Source organism: Onychostruthus taczanowskii, unplaced genomic scaffold, assembly GCF_017590055.1.
Source record: "Onychostruthus taczanowskii isolate IOZ18803 unplaced genomic scaffold, ASM1759005v1 scaffold4, whole genome shotgun sequence".
Classification (NCBI taxonomy): domain Eukaryota; kingdom Metazoa; phylum Chordata; class Aves; order Passeriformes; family Passeridae; genus Onychostruthus; species Onychostruthus taczanowskii.
This window is the reverse complement of record NW_024501459.1, coordinates 8,105,098-8,129,392: the sequence shown is the minus strand read 5'-3', so window position 1 is coordinate 8,129,392 and position 24,295 is coordinate 8,105,098. Positions and strand designations below refer to the sequence as shown.

Below are 24,295 nucleotides of genomic sequence, written 5' to 3'. Positions count from 1 at the left end.
AAATGACCATAGAGCATACAGGTAAGAGCGTGGAGGGGGGAACTCTGATGCCAATTATCCTAAAACAGTTTTTGCTGAGATGAGGCGATTTATCTGATCTTCCTGCTGGTTTGGTCTTTGTCCTCTCCACTGATGCTGCCAGTAGGGGTGTCAAGATCTTCTGCTGTAAGCACTTGGCTTGTTTGTAGGAATCTGATTAAAGTAGATCACCTCAGATAACAAGAGGAATTAATGCTGCAAATACATAGGAGAGGATTTTCAAGCTTATAAGCTACATAGAGGTCAGTACTTTTAAAGTCACGCAGCAGCCTCAGATCTCTGATTTTCGCAGAACTCATCTTTACGTGTCCTTCTCCTTTATCCTGTTAGCCTTTACACTTAAGCACTTCCCTTTATTACTTCAGTTTCACCTGTAATCTTTTCATTTGCTCTGTCCACTACTAGGAAAGTACTGTACAGAGCTAATCCTGGGAGTAAAAAGAAACCAAAAGGGAACAGGAAAGAGTCTTTGTGGGCCTTGCTATGGACATGGAACCTAATAACTATGTACGTCTAGATTCCTCATCCTTCAGGTTTTTACAATATTTTTTAAATGCATATTCTCATCCTAGATGTCCCCCTGAAGTCTGATCCTCTCAGCTCCTAGACTCTTACATCCTAGCACTCCAACTTTTTCTCTCTGTAATGTGTAACCACGTTATATACTCAGGCTCAACATCTCAGCTGTGAACAACTGTACTCATCTGTCTGCCAGTTTTCCCCAAAGCCTGGCTTGCTGTGTGCATGCTGGTGTCTCTGCTGAAGGACACACTCAGACCTTTAGTGCCTGTCAGCCAACCCCCTGATGACTTTGTTGGGCACCTTGGTGTTTTCAGCTCAGCTCTGCTGGGTAGGCCCCTGAATGGGGCTTTACGGTTGGTGACATTATAATTTCTGACATGAGAAGTCATAGAGAGTTACTTTACATTCAGAAACTGCCCACCAGCTCTCTGCTCAGTTTAGCTAACTGAGGAGTCCTAACTTTAGGTCTTCCATTTGAAATACAAGTGCAGTAGGTATGAAGTACACCAGCTTGACCACACCAAGAACTAAACCTGACTACAGGAAAGCTGCAAGCTGTGGGACATGGCATTCCAGGATGTCCTAAATGCAGGTGGTGACACTGTGAGTGTGCCTGAAGGAGACATGTGTGCTCCAGAGGCTGCAGCCCTCCAGAAGGGAACACGGAGGTGCCACCGCTCACAGAACAGCACCAGCACAGCTTCAACCCTTCCTGGGCTGAGCCTGATCCACTGAAACACGGAGGGCTCTGAGATTTTAGTAGTGCAAGGCGAATGTAATGCAGGCTGTTCATGTTAACTCCCATTTTTTGCTGCTTGGATAGGCACTCGGTGACAGCTTTCATGAGGCAGGAACTCGTCCATTGGAAAATGGATTATGACCACCAACTCTTGCACATAAACTACTGAGCAATCATCCAGTGGTCACTAGTGAGACACCACAGGTCTGTGCTGGTGACCTAGGGGTGAAATGACTTTCTTTGTCTGTCTGAATCCCTGAAGCATTCAGACCCTGATCAGGGGGGATGTTCTGATCTTAACCACCATTAATCTTCCTTAAGGTGAAAGGGTCAGAAGAGCAAGCTATTCAATGTTAACTGGGGTTTTTTTTCTTAATGCCAGCAAAAAGGCTTTTTTATTCCCAATGCTGTCTTAAAACATACAGCAACACTTAAACATCCAAACTTTCACAGTCATTTTCTGGAAGTGATGTCAGCTTTTAGATAAATGACAAGGACCATACACAGTGTCAGCCCCCCACAGCTGTGTCCATAGCCGTAACAACAATGCCACACAATGTTGTCTTTAAATCCCATAAAAGGAAGAAACAATGCCAGAGAATGAAGCCATAACGTATTGGAGCTGCTGACAATCAGTCTTTAACATGTGTTATCCATTTGACTGCAGGTGTAAATCAGCATTTCAATGTCAATTTGCTAATTTAAGGCTGTATGGTCAAACACCCAGAAAAAGCACAAGTGCACTGTTAAAGTAGGTCAAAGTCACTGCAAGTCAGGGAACACAGAGGAAAGGTTTCCCATCAATAAGCCATTTTGAGCAATCAGATATGTATTTCATGATAAAGTAATATTAGATTAAACATTTAATGGGAGCTCAGACTACAGTTTCATCACACCCAGTACTCCTTTGCTGCTCAGACTTTGGTGGTGAATGTGCTGCCAGTGTTTGTAGCTCAGGAATCAAGCTGTGTGGCTCTACAGCGTGACACAAATTAACACGTGAATTATCTCCAGGGGACAGAAGTCTCATTTCCTCTGCCTTCACTTAACTATGCCACCACATGGATGTAAATTAATTTTCCCCTTTAGTTCCCATGTTCAGAGAAATAAGGAAAATATCTGCTGCTATTTGTTGTACTTAAGAGTTCTCTGAAAATGGGATACATGTACTTTTTCAACAGAAACCAAAGTCTGAAAGTATTTTTTTTATCCTCCTCCCTATTACAAGGAAAGCAGTTAACTTAAGAAACTGATTAACACTATATTGAGCTGTGTCAAATGATTTTTTTTTTTTTTTTTTTTTTTTTTTTTTTTTCCTGGATAACATTTTCTACCCACTCACTTGTGGCAGCTCTTTCAGTACTATGGGGAAAAAAAGAAACATTCTGAATGGCATTTTAGTGGGTTAATGGAAGATTAGATCTGCCAAAGTATAACACTGCATTCAGAAATGTTGCATCTAAGGGGACTGTAGCCTTCCTAATGATAACCCAGGTGTGGAGCTTTTCTTTGGTCTCACTTTCTTTGAGAAATTCAGAGCAAAAAGTAGAAGCTTCTGCTTATTCTCATGGACCACTACACTTCAAAATTATGCACTAAGCTTTTTTTTACCCACTGCCCTGTGTGATTTCTCATAAGTACACTGCAGTAAACAGAAAGGCTGAAAAAGACATGTGCAAAGAGAGCTGAGACCTCTGCAAATTTGGTCACTGACAGTCTCACAACACCACTGTTCAGAGGAATCTCCTCTTCTGCAGGTGGCCAGGTGGTATGTCAAAGATTAACTCAGCTCTCCAGGCAGGTTTAGCAGAGATGGCTAGGTGTGGAAGACCCTCTCCTCACTGCTCAGGGCTGACGCTGCAGCAGACAAGCAGCTTGTGCAACGCTGTGTGAGCCGTGGCTGCTGGAGACATCAGGAAAATGGTGGCATCACTTTCTGTGTTCACTAGCTGGTCCTTGGATTTAAATCAAGTTCATTTTTATTTAGGAAGCACACAGGGATGGTTTGAGGAAAAATGGAGACCCTACCTTTAGGTCCTGTGCACAGAGATGTTGAATGTGGCAATGGATTTATCTGGTTGGAGCTGTTGAATCCCAGGCACACGGCACGTGTCCTGGAGCACAGTGATGCCTAAGCAGCTTTACTCAGGGGTTAAGGAAAGGGCCTAGACAGAGCTTGGCTGTGTCCCTTGACCATTGCTCTTTCTCATCCATTTTTTTAAGGTCTCAGGGAGATGGAAAGCCAACCACAAGATAGAAGATGACAGTCACGGCATAAGACAGTGCAACAGGAATGATCATACAGCCTAACCTATGTGTAGTTTCATCCAAGTTTATTCACACAGGATGATGGTGAGAGTTTTTGAAGATTTAGGCATGTTAAGTACATCTTTTTTTTTGCTTTATTATCTTTTTAACTGCTGAGAAAATCAGCACTGGTATGGAAAGAGGCAAGGCAAATGAGGGGAAGGACAAACTACTGTACCAGCTGCTCTCATATCTATAAATCCCAAGCAGCAATCCTGCAGGCTCTACCTTGTGAAGTGAGGGAGTTTTTAATTTGGTACTCCAGATAAAACTATACCTGCTGGTAAACTATTTTCACCAGCACTACATATGCTCTTGTTCGCACTTGCTCCCCAAAGCTAATCTAATAAATGTAAATGGATTGAGTGAGTGATCTCATGGGCCAGGTTTTGGGCTGTATTTACCTGCACAGAGCTCAGAGAATACAGAGTTAAATGCTGCTCTCAAACAAGCTTTATTTTTGTTATTTGCATTTCAGCACAATCTAAACTAACAGATCCATCAGAGAGGGTTTGAGTAGCACAGCAGTAACAGGAGCACAAAAACGAGCCTCCCAGATTTCACACATGTGCCCAACCACCACTGGGCACTCACAATTACAGTGTTACCCCAGCTCCCCACAGAAATACCAGTACAGAGTAATTGAGTGAGATAATGAAAAACCCCATGTAGCTCTTCAGCTGTGAATAAAGCTACCACTGCCCAGGAGCCAGGAAGTGACACCCTGTCACTTCATCACTATTTGAATGACAGCATTCTGGGGCAACTTGAGCTCTCTTGATTTTTCCTCAGAAAATCCCTACTAGTAACTAATAATTGGTGGTGGAGACTGATGTCCATGAGAGAGATTTTCACATGTAGCTGATGTCCGTGGCAGAGATTTCACAACCAATTCAAGGCAGTTGAAGACCTTGATGCAGCCAAAGAGGTGAGGAAAACAGAAATGTCCCCTCTTACAGCACCATCTGCTTATGTTAGGTTAGGTATTACATAAACCCCCTTTGTCTCATCTGTAAAATATGGGTATCAAAGGGGGTATGAGGTTTATTTTATAAGCCATCAGGAGCTGCAGGTTACCTGGTATAGGAATTTAAGTGTGAGGTTCTGTCAGTTGAAAATGCAGCCTGCCAATAACTGCCATACTGGCATAAAAAGCAGATAAAAAGTGTGCTGGAAGAATTTATCCTACCTCCCTAAGCAGCCCATCAAAGTGCTCTGCTGCAGTGATGAAATCACATGCTGCTCAGTTTCCCAGACGGTGTATTTCCCCCAAACATAGCAGGACTGCCGTGAATTAGGCTCCTGGACAAAAAGATTCTCTCTTCATGAATCTGTACTGCTACCACAAACTGGAGAAAGACAGGAGTGGAAAGACAAAAGAGGTCAAAAGTTTATACAGAATCATGGAATGGTTTGGGCTGGAAGGGATCTTAAAGATCTAGTTCTAACTTCCCTGCATGGGCAGGAACATCTTTTACTAGACTGGGTTCAGAGCCTCATCCAGCCTGACTGTGAACAGGGCTGGACAAAAAGTTTTGAGAAAAAGTTGTTTTTTTTCTAAACATGTCAGCTTTGCACAACATAATGAAGTGAATTCCTTGCTATTACATCAGCCTTCATGACAGAGGTACTTGTGGGCAATTTCAGCAGAGGGGAAGGTTCAGAAGGACATGGAGATCACATGTGTATCACATACTGGCAGTGCAGTCCTATGGCCACCAGACCTGTTCAACAGTCTGTCTTTAACCAGTATCCACCCACCTGTTTAACAGCCCTGAAATGGATCCAGTGCCAATATCCACTACACATCTGTCCTCAGATGCTAGGACAGCACTACTTTGATCACACAAATACACAAATGCAAAGGTGCAAGCATAGAGCCTTCTACTTCAACAGGGTGACTGAAAAGTGCTCCCTCCCCAGCAGAAAGAAATATGCACACCAGAAGTCACAGGGCTCTTCTCTCATTTGTCTTGTGCTGTGGTAGCAGCATGAATCAGATGCTGAAACAGTCCAACGTGAAGCAGAATCTGATTTAAACGAACTGTATACAAAACCACGTGGATCTTTTAAATAAAGGAAAATAATATTAAAATAATATTAAAATGTTAGTTTCCTTTCTCCCTTCCCCACTTCCCTTTCTCAGTTGACAGCCAACCAGCCAACCAGGTTAACTGCTCGGAAGGTGCACGCTCATTCCCACATCTAACCAGTGCTCCCCGTGGGGCACTGTGCAGCCAAATGCTTCACCACCTCTTTTTACTATTGAACCACAGCACACAGCCACTTCCTCAGGCTGGTGGCTGCACTCTGAGGGACAGCACCTGCAGGAGCTCAGCAGAAGCAATTGATTCACAGCAAAGCAAGATGCAGTTGAGAGCTTCCTTCCACAGAACACAGCAGGAAAGGGAGCATGTTGCCTCCAGACAGACAGAATGACCATGATGGATGCTGTCTTGCTGTTGTATGGTTTCTGTTGAGTGTGTGACCATGCTTTACACTGGTTTTGCTCCTCTGATAAACACCCCATATAGAGCATAAAATGAAAGATAAATATATGGCAATTATAGAGATTATAAAAGGAAAGATAAATATATGACAATATCTGTCAGAATTTTAATCCAAAACAAATTTCCAAGCAGTCTTTTCCAAACAGCTATGAAGTGTGCATATTTTTCTTAATCAAACAATGAAAATGCACCCCAGCTCAACCACCTTCTTAGCAAAGCCAGATGGTAAAAAGATGATAAAGCAGAACAGAATACAGTAAGCTGACATTTTCTGCAGGGGACTTCCCCTCCCTAATTAAAAATGACCTTCATTATTTCTTAACTAGCATGCCTTTTTACAACAAAATATGGATAACTTAAATAGAAGCATAATTTGCAAAATGGCTTGAAATATCCCTTAGAACATTTTTCCACCTTTGACCACCTCTGAAGCACAAAAAAGCCTTCAGTAATGCAAGAAATCTGCTCCAACTTTTATGCAAGTCAATGTCACTGACAACTGAGCAAGAAAGAAACCACAGTCAAGTCCTCACTTCAAAGCAGTGTTTAGTTAAAGATGAATTATGTGACCTTTTGGCAGTGTACAATGGAACAGAAATCAAAGTTACCCAAATTCTTCCATGCTCTAAACAAGTTCAGTCCCGTATCTATGAGAAACTACCTCTGTGTTAGAATAGACCACACTTTCCAGAACATGTTTAAGCTAATAAAGTTTCATGGAAGCCTCGAAGAGAGCAGATAAGTCTTCTTCTGTTTGGGGACGTGGTGATAGTTTAGTCACTCTCTCCTGCAAGATGAAAGAAAAACTGGATTATAAATGGATACCAATAAAATTAATCAAACAGTAGGCGAGCTATGTGTCTCTGTACTAACATCCTTCACAGAGAAAAACAAAGTTTTGCAAAATAAGTAATCAAGTAATTAAAGTTGAAGCATCGTCAACTGTACAGTACTTTCAAGAATATATAATCTAAAATTCCCTATAGCTAAATACACAGAAACAAGATGAGAAAGCTGTTCAGTTTCAGAGTCAAGCACAGCAAACATGGGCCTTCTCCATCGCAGATGTCAGTACACTGGAGGACATTATCCTGAGAATATAGTCCATTTTAAAATTAATTTTCCAGCACTGAGCTTGGAGTTAGAGTTTTAGTTATTAGTTAGAGTTTTTTAGTTAGTATTTAGTTAGAGTTTTTTAGTTATTTTCAAAATACAACACCTCTCAAGGCCCAGGAGCTGCTGTAAATGGGGAGAATAAACAGCACCTGTAAGTCAGACTCCAAAAAAGAGAGAGCAAGGGACAGTACAAAACTGCTTAATAAACAGCCCCACACCAGGGAGTCAGAATACAAAGGAGTTGTGGCTGGTGTTCATTTGGACACTGATTCAACAGAATGCTCAGGGGCTAAAGCCCCACTGACTGCAGTGAAACTCAGGTATGTTCTTTAGTGCTCTGCTTGACAAAATAAGCACAAAGGCAGGGGCTGCAATTCAGAAAAGCCCTGTGCTACTGAGGATGAGGAGCTGCATTAGTGAAGGTACCCAGTTACTGCAGGAACATTCAGCTGAAAGGGCCCAACAGCAGTGTACTCATACTGGTTATGATTAGAACTTTCATGTTTTCAACAACCAATGATTTTAACATTTACTGAAATACTGGGGAGAGTTAGAGATGCCTGCAAAGACAGAGTCCAGGCCCACACTAGGAACACATCTTTAGATGAGGTGTGTTTTGGCAAGAGTTTCTTCTGTTGCAACCTGTTTCAACATCTCCCCTGTGGAAGGTGCTGCTCTCCAGCTTTAAAGTTCCCCTCTTTTTTCACATATGAGACAGTAGATATCATTTGCTGAGTTCCTTGCCTGAGGCACGGAGTGGGATGCAGGGGAAGGGGCTCCCCCAGTGTCCTGCCATGGCAGGAGGCTCAGCTGAGCCCCCTGGGAGCAGAGCACACCCCATGCCCAGGGCGATGCCACAGCACAAGGCTGCAGCCGTGCGCTTTCCCCGGCCTGTGGGACGCGACTGCAGCAGGCTGGATGTGGTTACACGGCAAGAGAGGCCACCACACTGCAAAATCAACGTGAAACAGTGGTCTGGCGTGGTGAGATGTCAGGTGAGAATGTGAGGTATTCACAGCTCATAACCATGGTTTTGCATGGCTTGTGAGGAGTCTGACAAGTGCAGCTCTGTGTGCATAATTTTACCTACAGAAGATTCACTGGTGCATAAGTGGCAATCAAATGGTACCTCTCTCCCCATCACTGACACCAGTGCTGCTACACACAGAGGTCCAGCCAAAGAGAAGACTAAGATTCTTCTATGCACTTTTGAAACCAAATGGAAAATTCAAACAGCACTAGGGCAATAGTGTGTTGTTTTTTTCAGACTCATAATGTGCAAAATGTAACAACACAGTGCTCAAGTATTCATAAATTCATCATATTAGGACCATCTGGGCCAAAGCCAATTTTGCAGCTCTGTGCACTGAGATGTCCGGATTTATCTGTGAAATCACACCGGGTGACAGGAGACAGCCAGCCTGACAGCCTGACAGACTGGAGCATTTCCCAGCTCTATCGACAGAAGGCTGCAAACGGGTGCTACTCCGTATGCCTCGACACAGAGGCACCATCACTACCTCTGCACAGGCTCGCTGATATTTGCTGGTGCCCAGACAGCGAGGCCCTGGCTCCCTCCGTCTGACTCAGCGCATTCTGGTCTGGTGCCAAACCCAGCAGCTCCGGACTCATCACTGGCTCTGCCCCCCTGTAGCTGCCTCCAGGACATCGGCAGGGGGTGGGTGGACAGAGAACAGCCCTTCCACGATCTCTTATTTTCAGTGCCCCTATCTCCTCTCAAACACCACCACCCAGCCACCTTGTACTTTGAGACAGCATCTTCTTTGCTAGAATAACTGCTGTCTGTAAACAAGATCCATTTCAACAGCCTCACTCAGGAAGGGAAATAAAATTCTGTTTTAACTTCAAGCATAGATGTCTGTCCCAACAGAGCTCCCAACCCAAATCCCAACAGTCAGATTACATTTTTCCCTGCAGCCTGCACTTCACGGCATGGAATATACTTGGCAAACTTTTTAGTGCTATCACCACTGCACCACATTGCTTTCCTGATGTGAATGGCCATTGCTGTATTACAAAGCAAATCTACTGCAAGATGAAAAGCAGAAAAATTATACCAAAAAATAAACTGTATGGATTAACCCGTGGTTACTAACAGATTGTTAAGGAACACTGATACATTTGCATCACGTTACATCTCATACAAAAAAATAAAGGCTGAGAAATGATTAGGTCATCTCATTTTACACAGTACAATGAATCACCAATGTCATAAGAAGACAGAAAAACCCTTCAGCATCTTTTGGTGAAGAATCCTTCCCCAGCTATGCAAAACTTGCATTCAATGCTTGTTTTGGATGCAAGAAATATGTATAAAGAAACATGTTTATCAAAACAAACCCTCCAAATGCCCCATTTGCCCCATAACAATGCACATGCATAACCTACTTCAGGGGTGCTTAGAGACCTTAGTTTTCTTCCTGGCCTTGCCACTGCTGTGTTTTGTGTGAACCTAAGTAGTTGCACCTTTGTGTCACTTTCTCAGGTATAAAATAGGAATATTAATATTTACTGTTAATGTAACTGTTCTAAGGTGCTCTTAGATTTATGAGTGAGAAGAACTATACAGGATCTGCTGTAAAAAGTGAATAACCTTTTGGCCTAAAAAATTTTCACTTTCTCCATAATATATATTTCCCTTGCAGCTTGGTGGGAACAAATACTAGGTCCACAGCATATGAATTAAACTGTCCTTTTACAAGGAAGACTCTGGATTTTGCTTTAAGAGTGGTGTGTTGCTTTTTGCAGTGTCTTTGTGGGCACTGAAACAATAAAGGGTATTACAAGTTTAATCTATATCATCCCAGGGGACCTTATTTCAAATTCTGATGGGGGTCAATGGAACAAAAAAGCCATCTGCGAAGAAAAATGCAACTTCTCAATATGGAAAGTTTAATGCAAAGTGAGTTTGATCACTCTTACCAGATAGCACTTGGTATTAAGGCTTTATCTATAGACCACCTGCACACATAATTAAGAGAGGTAGTTATGAAAAAGCAGTGTCTACTACAAAGATCACAGGCCTATGAAAAACATCCTCTTTTTAAAAACTGTAACATTAAAAAAAAACCCCAAACCAAACACTTGACCCTTTTTTCTGAATTCATGTGAAAACTGCAGCATGCACTCCATCCCACTGAAAAGAAAAATCTAAGCTGTGGAGTGAAACAAAATACAGTTGACTATCCATAATTTTCTCCATTTAAATAGTTTTCATGCAGGAAGAGAAATAAAACTTGCTGGAAAAGAAACACTTCTGGTTTTTTTCCAAAACCTGTTCTATTTCATTTGACAAGAAAAACTGTTTTGCTCTCTGTCTTACCTGAGGCAGAGTGCCTTTGACTAATGCAGGGATGTCTGCTTTGGAATAACCAATTGCAGCTAAGCCATCATCAACATTCAGATCAAATAGGAATTTCCGGAGTGTGTCTGCCAAAATAAGCCCCGCATCTTTGATTCTGGCAGTGCGGATGTCAGCTCCTAAAATAAGACATAATGTCTTGACTGTAGGGTGGAGAGAGCAGAGGAAGCCTGTCCTGGACTTAATTTAATCATAATATCAGCTGAATACATATCCATACATAACAGCCACTGCCCTAAAAGCAACATGAAGTAAAAAGAGGAATCAGTCCTCATTTTACAGTTGGAATGGTTGGTGAAAGGTGAAATAAAACAAGATCAGAGGCACGTTAACTGCTGCCAAAAAGACTAACTGCCACATGAGGTTAACTTCCTTTCCCTCTGTGCTTACAGGGAGAAGCACTTTTTAGTCTGACTAACTGCTGGGAGGAAAGAAGCTAATGCATGAACATCAGTGGTAGTTATTTGTACGGACAGTGTGCCAAATGCTAACTTCGTTTTAAGGCCTTGAGTTTGCTGACATCTAGAGGACTGTTCTGTTCAATTACACATTCACAGAGAGGACTACAGCATGTGGGCTGAAAAAGGCAGAAGACAGCAGGGCAGTGTTCAGCACGTTGAGTAAATTCTAAATTTATTGCTGTTTGAATATGTGCTGACTTGTGTAGGGTACTGTAGAACTGAAGAGGAGGAACTGCTCTCTTTGAAACATCTTTTGAACAGTAATGAAAACACCAATACAAAATGAAATATTACAAATATTTCTTACAGAATAGCTCATGTTCCCTTCTTCAATGAATGTTCAGAACTTACTTAAAAGTAATAATAAATGTCCAGACAGGAGACCCAAGTTTCTCCACATGATTTCTTTCAAAGCAACCCGAGCTAAATTGGTTCTCTGTGTAACCTCAATGATGTTACTGCAGAACTATGCAGGTCCAAGTGCCACACTGAGAGATGAGTTACAGCAATACATAGCTACAGGAAAAACATCTGTGATCCTCACACAGCTCAGTGTAACATTCAAAGGGAGTTAAGTGAACAGGAGACCTACAAGCTCACTTGAAGAGCTCAGATATTCAGGTAGTAAGGCTGGCGGTAATGTAGCAAATAATGTCTGGGAAAAAATGATAAATAAGATATGACAGAGTCTTGTACAAAATCTCATGCTATTGGGGCTATATCATGAAGTCTGAGTTTATCCTGGGTTTTGCTGTGGAGGGGTAACTAGGATATAAACCCACTATCTTCAGAGAGTAAAGTAAAAGGGAAAGGGAGGAGGATAAAATATGACAGTAAATGTGATTGGCAGTTTTAAAATATTACTATAGTTCTATTACTTTCTTTTTGCTCAACCTAAAAGCTAGATCAGTCTTTGATTGCACCTAGAAAATCTCTGGCCACATGCACACCTATTTCAACTGTTTAAGAATCCATCCAGGGAGGTATTAAGCTTTTTCTGGCTGTACCCAAATTCACAGCTGTACATACACACAACATAACTACTTAGTAATCTGCTTCGTGTCATAAAATACCTTCTTAGTCATTGCATTTGGCAACATGACAGATTTGAATCAGCCACTGTAGTCAGTTGGACTCTGGAGTGGACTCAGAAGTAAACACCCCAGATGGGAATGAATAAATTCAATTCCATGTGACATGTTTTCGGCAGAATCCCTTTCCAGCAAGGCACACAATGACGTAGTTAAAATTTCTACTGAGAAAATTAACAGAACTTTTAGAGACAGAAATTATGGCAGAAATTAATAGCACAAAACCTAAGGGAACTGCTTTTCAGTCACTGGTTTTAAAATCAAGAGCCAGAGCTGAAAATTTCTGATATGCTGTGCTGACCAGTTATCCAGACACATTTTGTTCAACTAATTTTAGTTGTGTGTAATTGCTGTAGGAACACAGATATGTATTAGCTTAGTATATGACTCCAGCTAAGTTTGTGTTTTGGTTTTGACCATAGGCAGGACAGCATACGTTAGAGGAAGCCTGAACAACCTCACAGACTGTTTATGAAATAAACAGAACTTTCACCCAATGTAGTTTTTCTGACCCTCTATAAAATACTATAAAAATATAAAAATTACTATAAAATAATATAGTATAACTAAAATATTTTTACTATATATAAAACACTATAAAATGTCTTGATTAAAATCCCATTCTTCTTGAGACCCCCACTGCTTTGAGATTACTTACACAGGCAAGTCATACATGTGACTAGACTGCTGTGACTTGCATACAGAAGGCTGACCATACAAGGGACTGAACACAAATTTTCCAAATACCAGAAGAGTTGACCTAACCATTTTTTCTCCACTCCCTGCACTGCTGTGCATGTGGCTGTGCCTGCTCCTTAGCCAGCATGGGTATTAACAGCAGTGTAGCCACGACACAAAACCTAGTGCAGGCAAAACCCCTGACCTTAGACAAATAAATTAGCTCAGTGCAGAGCCATGCTGTCACAGCTAGACTGCTAACAGCTCTGAGACTGCATCACTGGAAGCTGCTTTATTACACACAGTCATGCTGGAGGTATAATAAAGAGCTATCCTTCCTCTTAGGACACCCTTTGGTGATGGGCTGCACACATAAAAAGGCACTGTATGACAAAATAGCCTTTAAATGAGCTGTCAGCTTGCAGCATTCACTTTTATTCTGGTAAAAAGCAGAATAGGACATTTTGTTCATTAATCTCTTTTTAGCCATTACATATGTGTCCACAGAAAAGCTACTCCAGGAAAAGCTTTCCCTTGGCATCAGCCACTGAGAAATTCCAACACCTACAAACAAGCTTAGGCCTACATTAGAAAGACCAAAAGCCACAGCTGTGTGCCATGGAAAAAGAGCAGGAGTGATTCAGAATATCACTGTTCTAATTCACTACCACAGCAGGGAATTTGTTAGGGAAAATACTTCCTTTTAGCTAACAAATACCCCTGAGTACTGGTTCACTTTGTGGTAACTACTCTTCATAAAGCACCAAGAGTTGTGCCAATCACAGCTCTTGTTTGATTTGCAACAGACCTCCAGTTAATTTCAGCTGTGCACTTTTCTGGCCAAGAATCAGATTTCTCCAGCTTGTTGCTCTAATCACACCATACAGTATCAAAATTCAGCATTATTCTATCTAATTTGCATGACATCTAATTCCAGAATCTTGTTTTCTAGACTTAAACCCCTCCCAACAACCAATGACAATTGCTTTGCACATTGTTTTTTTCAATCCCAAAATGTAATTTTGGAAAGAATTCCATTTGTACATGAAAACTGTACCTACAGAGACTCCTACCTAGAATCTCTGCAGCTTCTAAATGCCGCTCAGGATGTATCTGTGCTGTGAAAGCAAACACTGCTGGGGATGTCAGTACCACAGAAAGGCCATGTGGCTGGGGAAAGAAAAAAAAAAGAGAAAAATAATGAAATACATCAACAGGACATGTACTTTTAACTTCAATGGACTTTAATCCTCAGTAATGACAGATAACAGATATTTGAAATTATAATAAAAATCCAAAAATAAATAAGTTTTACCACTAAAGAGTGATCCACATTATAATCCTTTGGTTTATAAGTTTTCACCAAACCAGAAATAGGGTAAGACATTCCATGGCTGGAACAGAGAGCAGAGAGAGAGTGGTTAGGGCAGCACTCCTGGTATTTGGAAAATTTGTGTTCAGTCCCTTCTGTGGTCAGTTTTCAGTATGCAAGTCTCTTCAGTACAGATACTCAGAAGGTATTGACAGGTATGATGTAGATATTAGGTACAGACAACCCTCATCCCTCTGCACCTCAGGGACCTAGCTGTAAAAAACAGTACCTCCTTACTTTGTGAGTGTGAAGTTACTTCACTGACTGAACTGAAAGACGTTCAGTTCCTAAAGAAATGTAAATATGCCAAAAATATCATAGCCTGCATACCTGTGTGTTCACACTGTCTGAGAAAAAGAAACTTCAATTTTAAGATATAATTATGAAAGTAGACTTGCTCAAAGAAAAGAAATGAAAGGAAGGTCTCTGAAGAAAATGACTGCTAATAACTTCTGTACACAATTCACTTTTAGGCTTTGCTTCTTTGAGATTTTCATCCAAATGAAACTATACTGCCTTGCAATATTACTTACAGCTCATTTCAGACTGCTGATTGCCGATCCCACAGACAAACTTACAGATAATTGCATCAGTTCAGGAAGAACTCAAGATTACATCATTGCTGTCTCACTGTGGAACAGCTGGCATGGAATCTAACATTTTGAATGTCATTGACTTTTTTACTCATGTTTTTACTACCAAGGAAGGTAAAGAAGGCTGTGTTTTGTAATTTTCATGTGACTGGTTTTGAGTATCACAACCCAAGAATACACAGTCCTTATACACATGAATGACAAGAGCCCACCAGTTTGTCACAACACAGAGGTCCTTCAGCATCACAGGCTACAATCTCTCACTCTACAATCAGCAATGAGGGCAGCAACATCTTTGACAATCTGGAACAAGCACTAGCTGTAAACTGACCTCAGATGGGGTTACTATTTCTCTGTACTCACCAGAGATGAACACCAGCATTGCCAAAGCCAATACCAGCAAAAGCACTTGCCAGGTGCATGTTGGCTCTTGCTTCGCGGTCCTCAGGGTTTCTGATGGCTCTGTGCACCATGGAGGCAAATGGTACCAATGAATTCACAAACACATTGGTGATTCAGGAAGGAGAAGGGAGAGAGGGCTTCTTTATGGACAGATACACAAAAAATCTAAAAGATAAGCTGGGATTAAAATGGTGGAAGTGAAATCAAGTCACGCTTTGGTAAAAGAACAATCCTGCATCTGGATGACTTATGTAGATCATACTGGTTCAGCAAAGGTCAAGCTTCCTTTCACTTTTCCAAAAAACAAGTAAATAGAGTGAATTTAACCATATTCAATTCAGTGGTGAATTAAAAAATTCTAGTTAGAATCTTTGGTAATTCTGTGTGTGGCTCCAGGATCACTCCAGCTTTCTCACAATCTCATTAGGTGGTGCTCTAGACCCCACCACCTGTGTGGAAAGAAGACAGGATTCCCTGCCTTCCTATGCCTCAGGATCCTTGTGTAATTTGACACAAGGAGAAAACTTCCCATGAACAGATTGCAAAGGAACAAAAACCAACTATTTTGACTCACTAGGTACTGTGAAAAGATTTTTCAAAAAACCCCCACACTGATCTTTAACAGAAGTGCACATGGTATGCAAAAGCTGTAAACAGGCTAAAACTTCATTGACGAGGATCAACACCAACTCCCAGCTAAGTCAACACCTATTCTAAACTGAAGGTCTTCTAAGAATGAGCAGGTTTGCAATAAATGCATACTTTTGCACATTCATAAGTGCATGTTATTACCTTCTTGATGGATGGGCAACTATCTTAATTTGGTGCTGAAGGCCATAGAAATAATATCAGCAGTATTTTATTCAGTTTGTTACATATTCCCTTTATGCTGTCAAAGAAGATTCTTGAAAAAATAAAAAAGTAAATTCTGCTCCCATATTAACTGAACAGTTTGAAATACCTTTAACTGAGGACTTCAAGAATAGATTCACAGAGGCATCAAAAAGCTACCACCTCAAGAAAAACTTCTAATCCAAATTTTATCTGAAATTTTGAATTTTATCTGAAAAAATATTCTGCTTTATTTAAGAAAAATCCAGGGTGAAAACAAAAGCTTAATGTTGCAGCATGCCTCACTCTAGCCTAAAATTTACGTTCTTGCAGGCAGCCCTTTTGGGGCACTGTGGCCTGAGCACCCTGCAGGGGAATGGCTGTTAAGGGTGTTACCTTTTCAGATACTTGGCGACAATGCGCAGAGCGTGCAGAGCCCAGACGTCGCTGACGGGGTTGCTGCCTTGGTAGGCTGGGCGGTGGATGGGGTTGGAGGGGCAGGGACCGCGCTGGTTGTAAGGCAGAGCAGTGTACGATTCCAGGGCGTGGCTAACAGAAAAATGGAGAAATCAATTATTTAAGGGGTAAAGCTCCCTTTTACTGCCCTGCTGTCCTTTGAATGCAGGTTCTTTTTTATTTCTGGTGTTCAGCGGTTGCTGAAACAAGAAATACAATCTCACAGACAGTGGAAGAATGCTGGGCCAGCACCTCCAGAGCACTTCCTCTCCAACAAACCCACCGAAGGCAATCTAAACACGGTCCCCTTCTATCAGCTCACACCATGCTAAAACCTGGTTGGGTGCACCAGCACCTGTAGTGTTTTTCACTGAAGAGGGCTGTATATGTGCAATGAGTGCATTTCTTTTCTGTAGGACAGGAACCATAAGAGACTTTAGCACTGGAAACTTCATAGGGTACTTTTAGAAGTACTGGCCTTGAAAAAATTATGTGTATGAATTTAAGCTAAGTGGAACTGCTAATAGTCTCATCTCCCAGACACTCATGCATCTGACCACATAAAGAAGGGGCACTGTCTACATGGCTTCATTAAGATGAACAAAACTACAGACAAACCATTTTCATTGATGAACAAATGCCTTTTTTCCATTACAGACATTGCAGGCTGAGGTCCTTCACCACGCTTGAGAAGTGTCAGTTTCATTACATATCTATTACTTTAATATACATAGCACCCAGAAGCAAAGTAAGCTCTGGCTCTCCAAATAGAAATGTCAATACATTTTGTGCAGTTATTTCCTGCAAATACACAGGAAATAACTATGAGATTGGCTCCCAGATGACCATAGCTGGGTGAAGACCTGTTAGTATCTCACAGGCTTTTATGAATTCTTATTGACACATCCTGGCTTTTGTTAGAAAATTCTTATTCTCTATTCAATGCCATGTCTGTGATTCATGATAAATGCTATTACAATTGCAATTAATCATCTATCTCCATAAAAAATGACACCTGGACTCTCTTTACTGACAACAGCTATTCTGGAAGCAAACAATTTCTCCAGTGCACTGCAAAAACATCCAAATTTCTGCAAATGCAGGATTTGTTTCCATACATTCTTAGGGAGGCAGTGAAACTAAGGAAGAGGAAAGTCTGACACAGCCCACCTTAACAAGAACAGCAAACAGAGAAAAAAGTTCATCCTCTTGTGCTCTCAAAATATATTTTTTCTACAATCATCATAGTAAAAAGACAAAATTTAAATAAATTCAAGTAGCAGCCTATGCAGAAAACTCACCAAAGCACATCAAAGCCACTGTTGGCCACTATTCGTTCAGGCATAGACAGTGTGTGTAAAGGATCAATGATGCCTAATGTGGGCTTAATGGCTCTTGAAGCAATACCTGCAATGTGCAAAGGGAAGAAAGTCAGTTAAAGATGTTCTGCAACAAAATAGGACAAGATAAGCTTAATGTTCAAAACAGGACAATAAAGAGGGAAAGAATATTTGAAGCTATGAACATGAAAGCAAAGAGAGAGAGTATTTATGAATGTAAGACTGATGATGAAGTCTCTCTAAAAGACTTATATGATTTGAGACTTTTGCCTGAAGTGGATTATACCAGACAATGTTCTCTCTCTGTTTGCAGCCCTCCCTGAGCAGCCTTGCAAGATGTCTGTGGCATCTGCAGTATTCATAGATTTGTATCTTCTGTGGACAGACAGAAGGCAAATCTGGTTTGTACCTGCAATCAATTGTTATTGCCAATGGTTGTCTTCAGCATCTGTAATAACTATGTCCTTGTATTTCGGTTAAGGGTGCAAAGATGTGGTTCTGAGAGAGACAGACAGACAGACAGACGACGTATACACTAGAAAACTCTTGAGCTATTGTCAAACCTCCTTAGCACACCCATCTGGGTCCCAAGTTCTGCAGACTGTGTGGCATATAAAATCCACATGTTTAGAAGCAAAACCTTAAACAGCTATGAAGCTCAAGATGACATTTTAGCCTTAATCTTTATTTGCCAGGGATGAAAAGGCCAAAGGAAGACAGTGTCCCTCACTTGCACAGCATCCCAGGCCTGAGGTTTCCAAAGTCAGGAAAAGGAACATTTGGTTGCAATTACACAACAAAGAAACAGAAGTCTTAAAAGCAGAAAGAAAAATACAGAGGAAATAAGGAACAGTTGGTTGACCCTGAATATAAGTAGAAATTTCCTTTGCAATTAACATTTTCTGCCATTTAAGGACTTGAAAGATTTTAGTTTCCTGTTTTGCCTTCAAACTATAATCCACTGTATTACATAGGTATTTCATTATGTTAATATGATATAAATTTAATTCAAGGAGGAAACCTTTAAGCTTTTAAAATTTGCCTGTGGCTGTTGAATCAAACAAAATAACACCTGAAATGACATGCAGTATCCTTTCCTTTCAAGGCTAGGAAATAACAAAGACATGGGAAAAGCGATTGTCTTGAATAACACACAGAAACCCCCACAAAACAAACAAAATAACCCCAAAACAAAGCACCCAAACCTCACCGGTTTTAACTTTTAGTTCTTTGAAGTCAAAAATGGCAACACCAGTGGTTTCACTTCCAGTGCCAGATGTTGTAGGAACTTAAAAGGAAGAATGGAGATAACAACAAATAATAAAAATATATATAATACTGCAATTTAAATAATAAAACCACAATAGTAACACCACCCAAAATACAGGGCCCAGGAAATCTTGAATGTATCCCTGATCCAAAGCCAACAGATCAAAGGGAAACTGCTACTTTGATCTCTTCTCTCAGTAAAGGAGTTCTAACTGAGCTAAACAAGACAAAATAAGGATGAAACCTCTGATTTTACCTCCACTGAATTAAATAGCAAAATGACTGCTGAATACACCTAGAGGAGAAGCTAGCCCAAAGGAAGCTGAAACAGCCACAGCAAACTGATTTCAGTAGAAATATCAGAGAGTGTAGAATGACTCACCTTCCCCTTGCCCCAATCTCCACACGCTCTCCTCCTGCTTTACCTGCAATAAGTGGCTTGAGGGGCACAGTGACCGGTTTTCCTTTCCCAATAGGAGCATTGACATAATCCAGGAATTCTGAGGAAGGGCTGGCTGCATACAGGTTGGCAGCTTTGCAGGTGTCTATCACAGAGCCACCTCCAACAGCAACATAGGCATCAAACTCTCCCTTTTTAGCAAATTGTATGGCATCCAGGAAACTTAGGACACAAGAAAAATTTTCCAATTAGTCAGGATAAAATCAGTACACAGGGAAACCAACTATTAAGACCAGCATGCAGGCCACAAGGAGGTGTTTAAAAAGCCATATGGAATCCTGTAAAGGCCTAGGCACTACTTGGAGAAATGCAAGTCAGAAGCAAATTGTACCTTTGGTCTGTTGGCTCCACACGGACATTATCATATATTTGAAAGTTTATACCATATTTTGTCAAGGAATTCAATACTGCATTTACAGGAGGGAGTTTGGAGAGGTTTTTATCTGTCATCAAACAAACTCTTCTAGCACCAAGATTCTGCAGGTCCTACAATAATGAATAAAAAAACCAAACAACTGGTATAAAATCATACACTTCTATTTAAACACTAATCCAAATCAACTGAATCATTTGATAATAACAAAACCCGAACTTAAAAATAGTTGCGTCCTACAATAATGAATAAAAAACCACCAAACAACTGGTATAAAATCATACACTTCACTATTTAAACACTAATCCAAATCAAATGAACCATTTGATAATAATAAAACCCCAACTTAAAAATAGTTGGTTATTGCAAAATTTTTAAAACCATACCAGCTGAAGAAAAAGAGCATTAACCACATACATGTAGAATACAGAAAGCAGAATAAAATTTAAAGCTGCCAAATTTATATAGTGGAAGTCTTAAGACAGAAGAAAACTAAAGTTGTTGAACCACATGGAACCACTTTAAACTACAGTAAAATATAAAACATTTTAAAAAATATTTTTCCTAAGTTCCTGTGAGAATAAAAAAGGCCTTTTCACAGATTGTCTCCATTAACTGCCTACTAAAGGACAGCATTAAAATATTGAAAATGTAATACTGGATATTTATTTATTGATGAAAAATCAAAATGAGGTGTTAAAAGGGAGAAAAATAATGCTACATCCTAACCTTTGCTAATTGTCACAATAGTTATACAATACGTATAAATTATTCTAGTGCTGTTTAAAGACAGGTTCTGTCTAATTTCCTTTATTGTCTGACTATAACCTTACTTCACAAATTTTCAAATAAAAAAAAGATCTATTGATGCTAGAAAGGCCAAAAAGGAGACAAATGATACATGAAAACAGACAGTGATAAAAGCACACTGGAATAATGTACTCAGGTGAACCATCTCACACTGCTGAAACAAAAATTCTACACTTACACAGGGCAAGCTGAGAGCTGAATGAATATCTAGCCAATTTAATAGAAAGTCTCTGATTGCATTAATGAGCTCTAGAAAGATGAAAAGTGATCTTGAGAAAATTCTGGTGAGTCAGCAGGATTCAAACCTTTCTGAATCAAATTCCCAGTCAGAGAAAAACACTGTTGCATAATTGCAGCAAAGCATCAACGACCCAATTTTCCCCAGAGCTGCATTTCAGGTACCAGAGCACCACTGACGCACCATGCTTCTGCTCTTCAACCAACAGTATGCTCCAACCTTTTTGCACTGATACATTGGACCACACCATATATAAACTTTCCTTTATTAAGTGCATTGATAGAACTGGCAGCCCTTAGAAAATAACTTTTTACCAGTGATGGACTTTCACCATAGCAGCTTACCATGCCAATCTCTTTCGTAACTCCTTCTCCATATCGAATGTTTGAAATGGCCATCTGTAAAAATTAAAAAGAACATTTCTTTTTCTCTACAAAAATGGCATCTGGCCCTATTCATTCAAAGTGAAATACAAATATTTGATAATGTAAATATTTATTAAATGCTGTATTTCTCAAGAAGTATTGTTTGTATGACTTTTAAATGAAACATATTTTATTATTAAATCTACCTCAAATGCATAGTCTGTGTTCCCCAGGGTGGGCCGTTCAGGAACTGAAATGGAAATAAAACAGCAGAATTAGGAAACAATAAGTTATTTCAATCTGTTTCTCAGCTCTAGAGTTGACAGATTCCTTGCTTTTAGAATCACTAACATATTTCCACAGGTTATCTCAGCTTGTCTGGATAACAGTTACCCATTTCATGCCTTGCTGTTCATGAGATTAAATGATCCAAGCACTTGATCTGACTCATATAATTCAAGAAAACAAGTGAGTTTTTCAAGTTCTTTCAAGAATTAAGTATTTTTTTTATAAAATCTGAATAAATTAGCAGGAAGGTTGCATGAGAGTTTGTTTGCAGTCTACAAAGAACGGCACATAAAAAAGTAGAACTGACTATGTAGAACTGAGTAGAGCACTCAGGCTGCTACAAGCTGAGAGGTGCTAGAAATGCTATAGGGGCTACATGATAACCTTCAGAACAACGTTTAAGACAAATTCATGAGACATCCTCTTTATGCACCTGGACAGAGAACACCTTATGTATGCATGGGAGCAATAATAACAGGTGTTTACACTTCTTTTTACTTCTCCCTAGTCCTGAACTTGCAGGTGAAACTGAATTATTTGCTAGAAAATTACCATGTGCACTGCTAATAATAAATAAGAATCAGTGTGTTACTATTAACTTTAATTAGAAGATATATTTAAGGACAGTATTTCAGAAGATATATTTAAGGACAGTATTTCAGTCATGGCTTCTCTCTGCTGTGTCATTTTTGCATGAATTATCACAAACTCAATTTCTGGCATATTCTGATTTTGCCATAGAGTGAAGCAAACTGCATCAACTGAAATTGCCCATTCTTCTCCACGAAAACACCAGGTAAAGCATTTTCTTCTCCTCCTGCTGGAGTCATGCATTACGTCTGCTATATTAATTGAAAATATGCAGTCTGGATTCTGATCCAATGAGTGAAGCCACGAAAATGAGGCTCACAGACACGCTGGGGTGCACTGAAGCACTGACCCACAACAGTAACAGATAGATGTATTAAAACCCTTTATGTACTTTCTATTCAAGCACAGGCCAGCTGCTATCAGCTCTTTCATTGCCACCTCTTGCCAGGCTGTATGTGTTTGACCTCTCCTGGAGCTGGAGTCTGCTGTATTTTCAGTCATTAATTTGACAGGCTAAGGACATGTCCAAACCATTTACTCTCTTGCTTTCTGATAGTACAATAGACACCCTGCTGTTACATTCTTGAACCAAACTTAACTTTCAGGGCGAATTTTACTGAGTTAAAAAATTGCACTATTTCCTTGAACACTGCCAAGAAACACAAAGAAGTTTGCTTTTTTTTCAGCTATAGTCACTGTTCAATCAATTTCCACTCAGATTTAGTGAACTGATATCATCTTGCTACGCTATAGAATCTATTGCTGCCTAAAACTTTCAGAGAGGGTTTTCTTAACTTAGGCTTCAGTTTAGCAAGAGCTTAGTTTGAATTGACTGAGTAGGTCATCAAGCAGACAAGCAAAAGAATGAAATTCTGTTTCTCAGATGCACTATTGTCTTGCTGTATGGATGGTCTTGGGCAAAACAATATAAATAGCTTTTCCATATGTAAAATGACAATGTCAATGCTTTAAGAAGTGTTCTAAGCATGTGAAACCATGCTACTTACACATTACTGAAATTATGGCACAAGCCACTAATATTTAGTGGATCTGGAGACTTACCAGCAATCTGGAGATTGACAGATAATTATTCTCCTAGCCTCCCTACAGTCCATGCAAACAGAAGCTCCTCCTAGGGTGACTTGGGTAAGTCAGTGCAGCTCCCCTGCTCACAGTCCCCAGTCCTGGCCTAAGTGAGCTGCATTCTTGGGACTGACCATATAAAAAGCCTATGGAGATTTTATTCCCCAGGCCAGCACGCACCTTTGTGAAAGGCTACTTTTTATCCATATCACTTCCTCTTTCTTTTCTGGTGCAACACGCATATCCAAAAGGAGACCTAAAGTTGAGGTGGTTCAGGTGATGACAGCCAGAGCAAAGTTCAGATCAGCTGGCCCCACGGTATGGGGAGGGAAGGGACAGGAGGCAGAAACTGTGGCTTATGTGGGAGCAGTGACTCTCTCCAACAATAACCACTACCATTGTACAGCTGCAAAATAACAGGCTGTTTACCTTCTCCTTTAGATTGTTCCTTCCAACCCGTTACCTGCACCCTCTGCCCAGGTTGCATGGATACATACAGCCCTCAGCAGGGCCATGGCCTCCTACAGAATTATTTTGGAGAAACAAATTCAGTCTTACCTTGGGAATAAGTGTGGCCATGGCTCGGGCACCGACAACTAGTTAAAACGTTAAAAAAAGGTATGGTTAAAAGGGGAAAACTAAAGCAGAAAACTAAAGCTTTACGACCTAAAAGTCTCCTGTAAGCACCCCTTGCAAGGGCCTGCGGCTGAGCCCGCCGGCGTGCAGCGGGAGCGGGCACGGCAGGGTCCGCAGGGGCGGAGCGGCCGCCGCTTTTCGCTTCCCAGCCGCGGCCCCGGCCCCGGGAGGGATCCCGGGAGGGATCCCCAGGGACCCCGCGCCCCGTCCCGCCGCACTCACGCTGCCCGCTGCAGCTGCCGCAGCAGGCGGGACACCCGCGCCCGCCCCGCCGCCATCGCCCGGATCTGCGGGCGGCCGCGGACGGGCCGGGCCGGGCCCCTCCTCCCGGGACAGCGCCGCT

General features: G+C 40.9%; 1 protein-coding gene across 2 annotated transcripts; it reads right to left on the bottom strand.

The window, feature by feature from the left end:
* Positions 1 to 4,037: 4,037 nt before the first annotated feature.
* On the bottom strand, positions 4,038 to 24,260 carry ADHFE1 (alcohol dehydrogenase iron containing 1). Of its 2 annotated transcripts, XM_041412750.1 has the most exons (15): positions 24,175 to 24,258; positions 23,875 to 23,912; positions 21,561 to 21,604; positions 21,334 to 21,387; positions 19,900 to 20,054; positions 19,534 to 19,730; positions 19,050 to 19,127; positions 17,801 to 17,906; positions 16,440 to 16,592; positions 15,174 to 15,272; positions 14,161 to 14,239; positions 13,919 to 14,015; positions 10,577 to 10,734; positions 6,779 to 6,904; positions 4,038 to 5,673 (listed from the first exon to the last, which is right to left on the bottom strand). In XM_041412750.1, the coding sequence occupies exons 1-14, from the start codon at positions 24,228 to 24,230 to the stop codon at positions 6,821 to 6,823; spliced, it is 1,398 nt and encodes a 465-aa protein (XP_041268684.1). In that variant the 5' UTR covers positions 24,231 to 24,258; the 3' UTR covers positions 4,038 to 5,673; positions 6,779 to 6,820. The 2 variants fall into 2 exon arrangements, with proteins under 2 accessions (XP_041268684.1, XP_041268683.1); XM_041412749.1 differs by lacking the exon at positions 4,038 to 5,673 and having other exon boundaries at positions 6,207 to 6,904; positions 24,175 to 24,260.
* Between the last annotated feature and the right edge of the window lie 35 nt (positions 24,261 to 24,295).

What these genes read in the sequence shown, in the direction of transcription:
- ADHFE1 (XM_041412749.1), bottom strand. Translation starts at nt 24,230, where the DNA reads ATGGCGGCGGGGCGGGCGCGGGTGTCCCGCCTGCTGCGGCAGCTGCAG. An exon ending in CGGCAGCTGCAGCGGGCAGC is followed by an intron (nt 23,913 to 24,174) that starts GTGAGTGCGGCG and finishes CGTTTTAACTAG; the next exon opens with TTGTCGGTGCCCGAGCCATG. An exon ending in CCTCAAGCCACTTATTGCAG is followed by an intron (nt 19,128 to 19,533) that starts GTAAAGCAGGAG and finishes CTTCCTTTTAAG; the next exon opens with TTCCTACAACATCTGGCACT.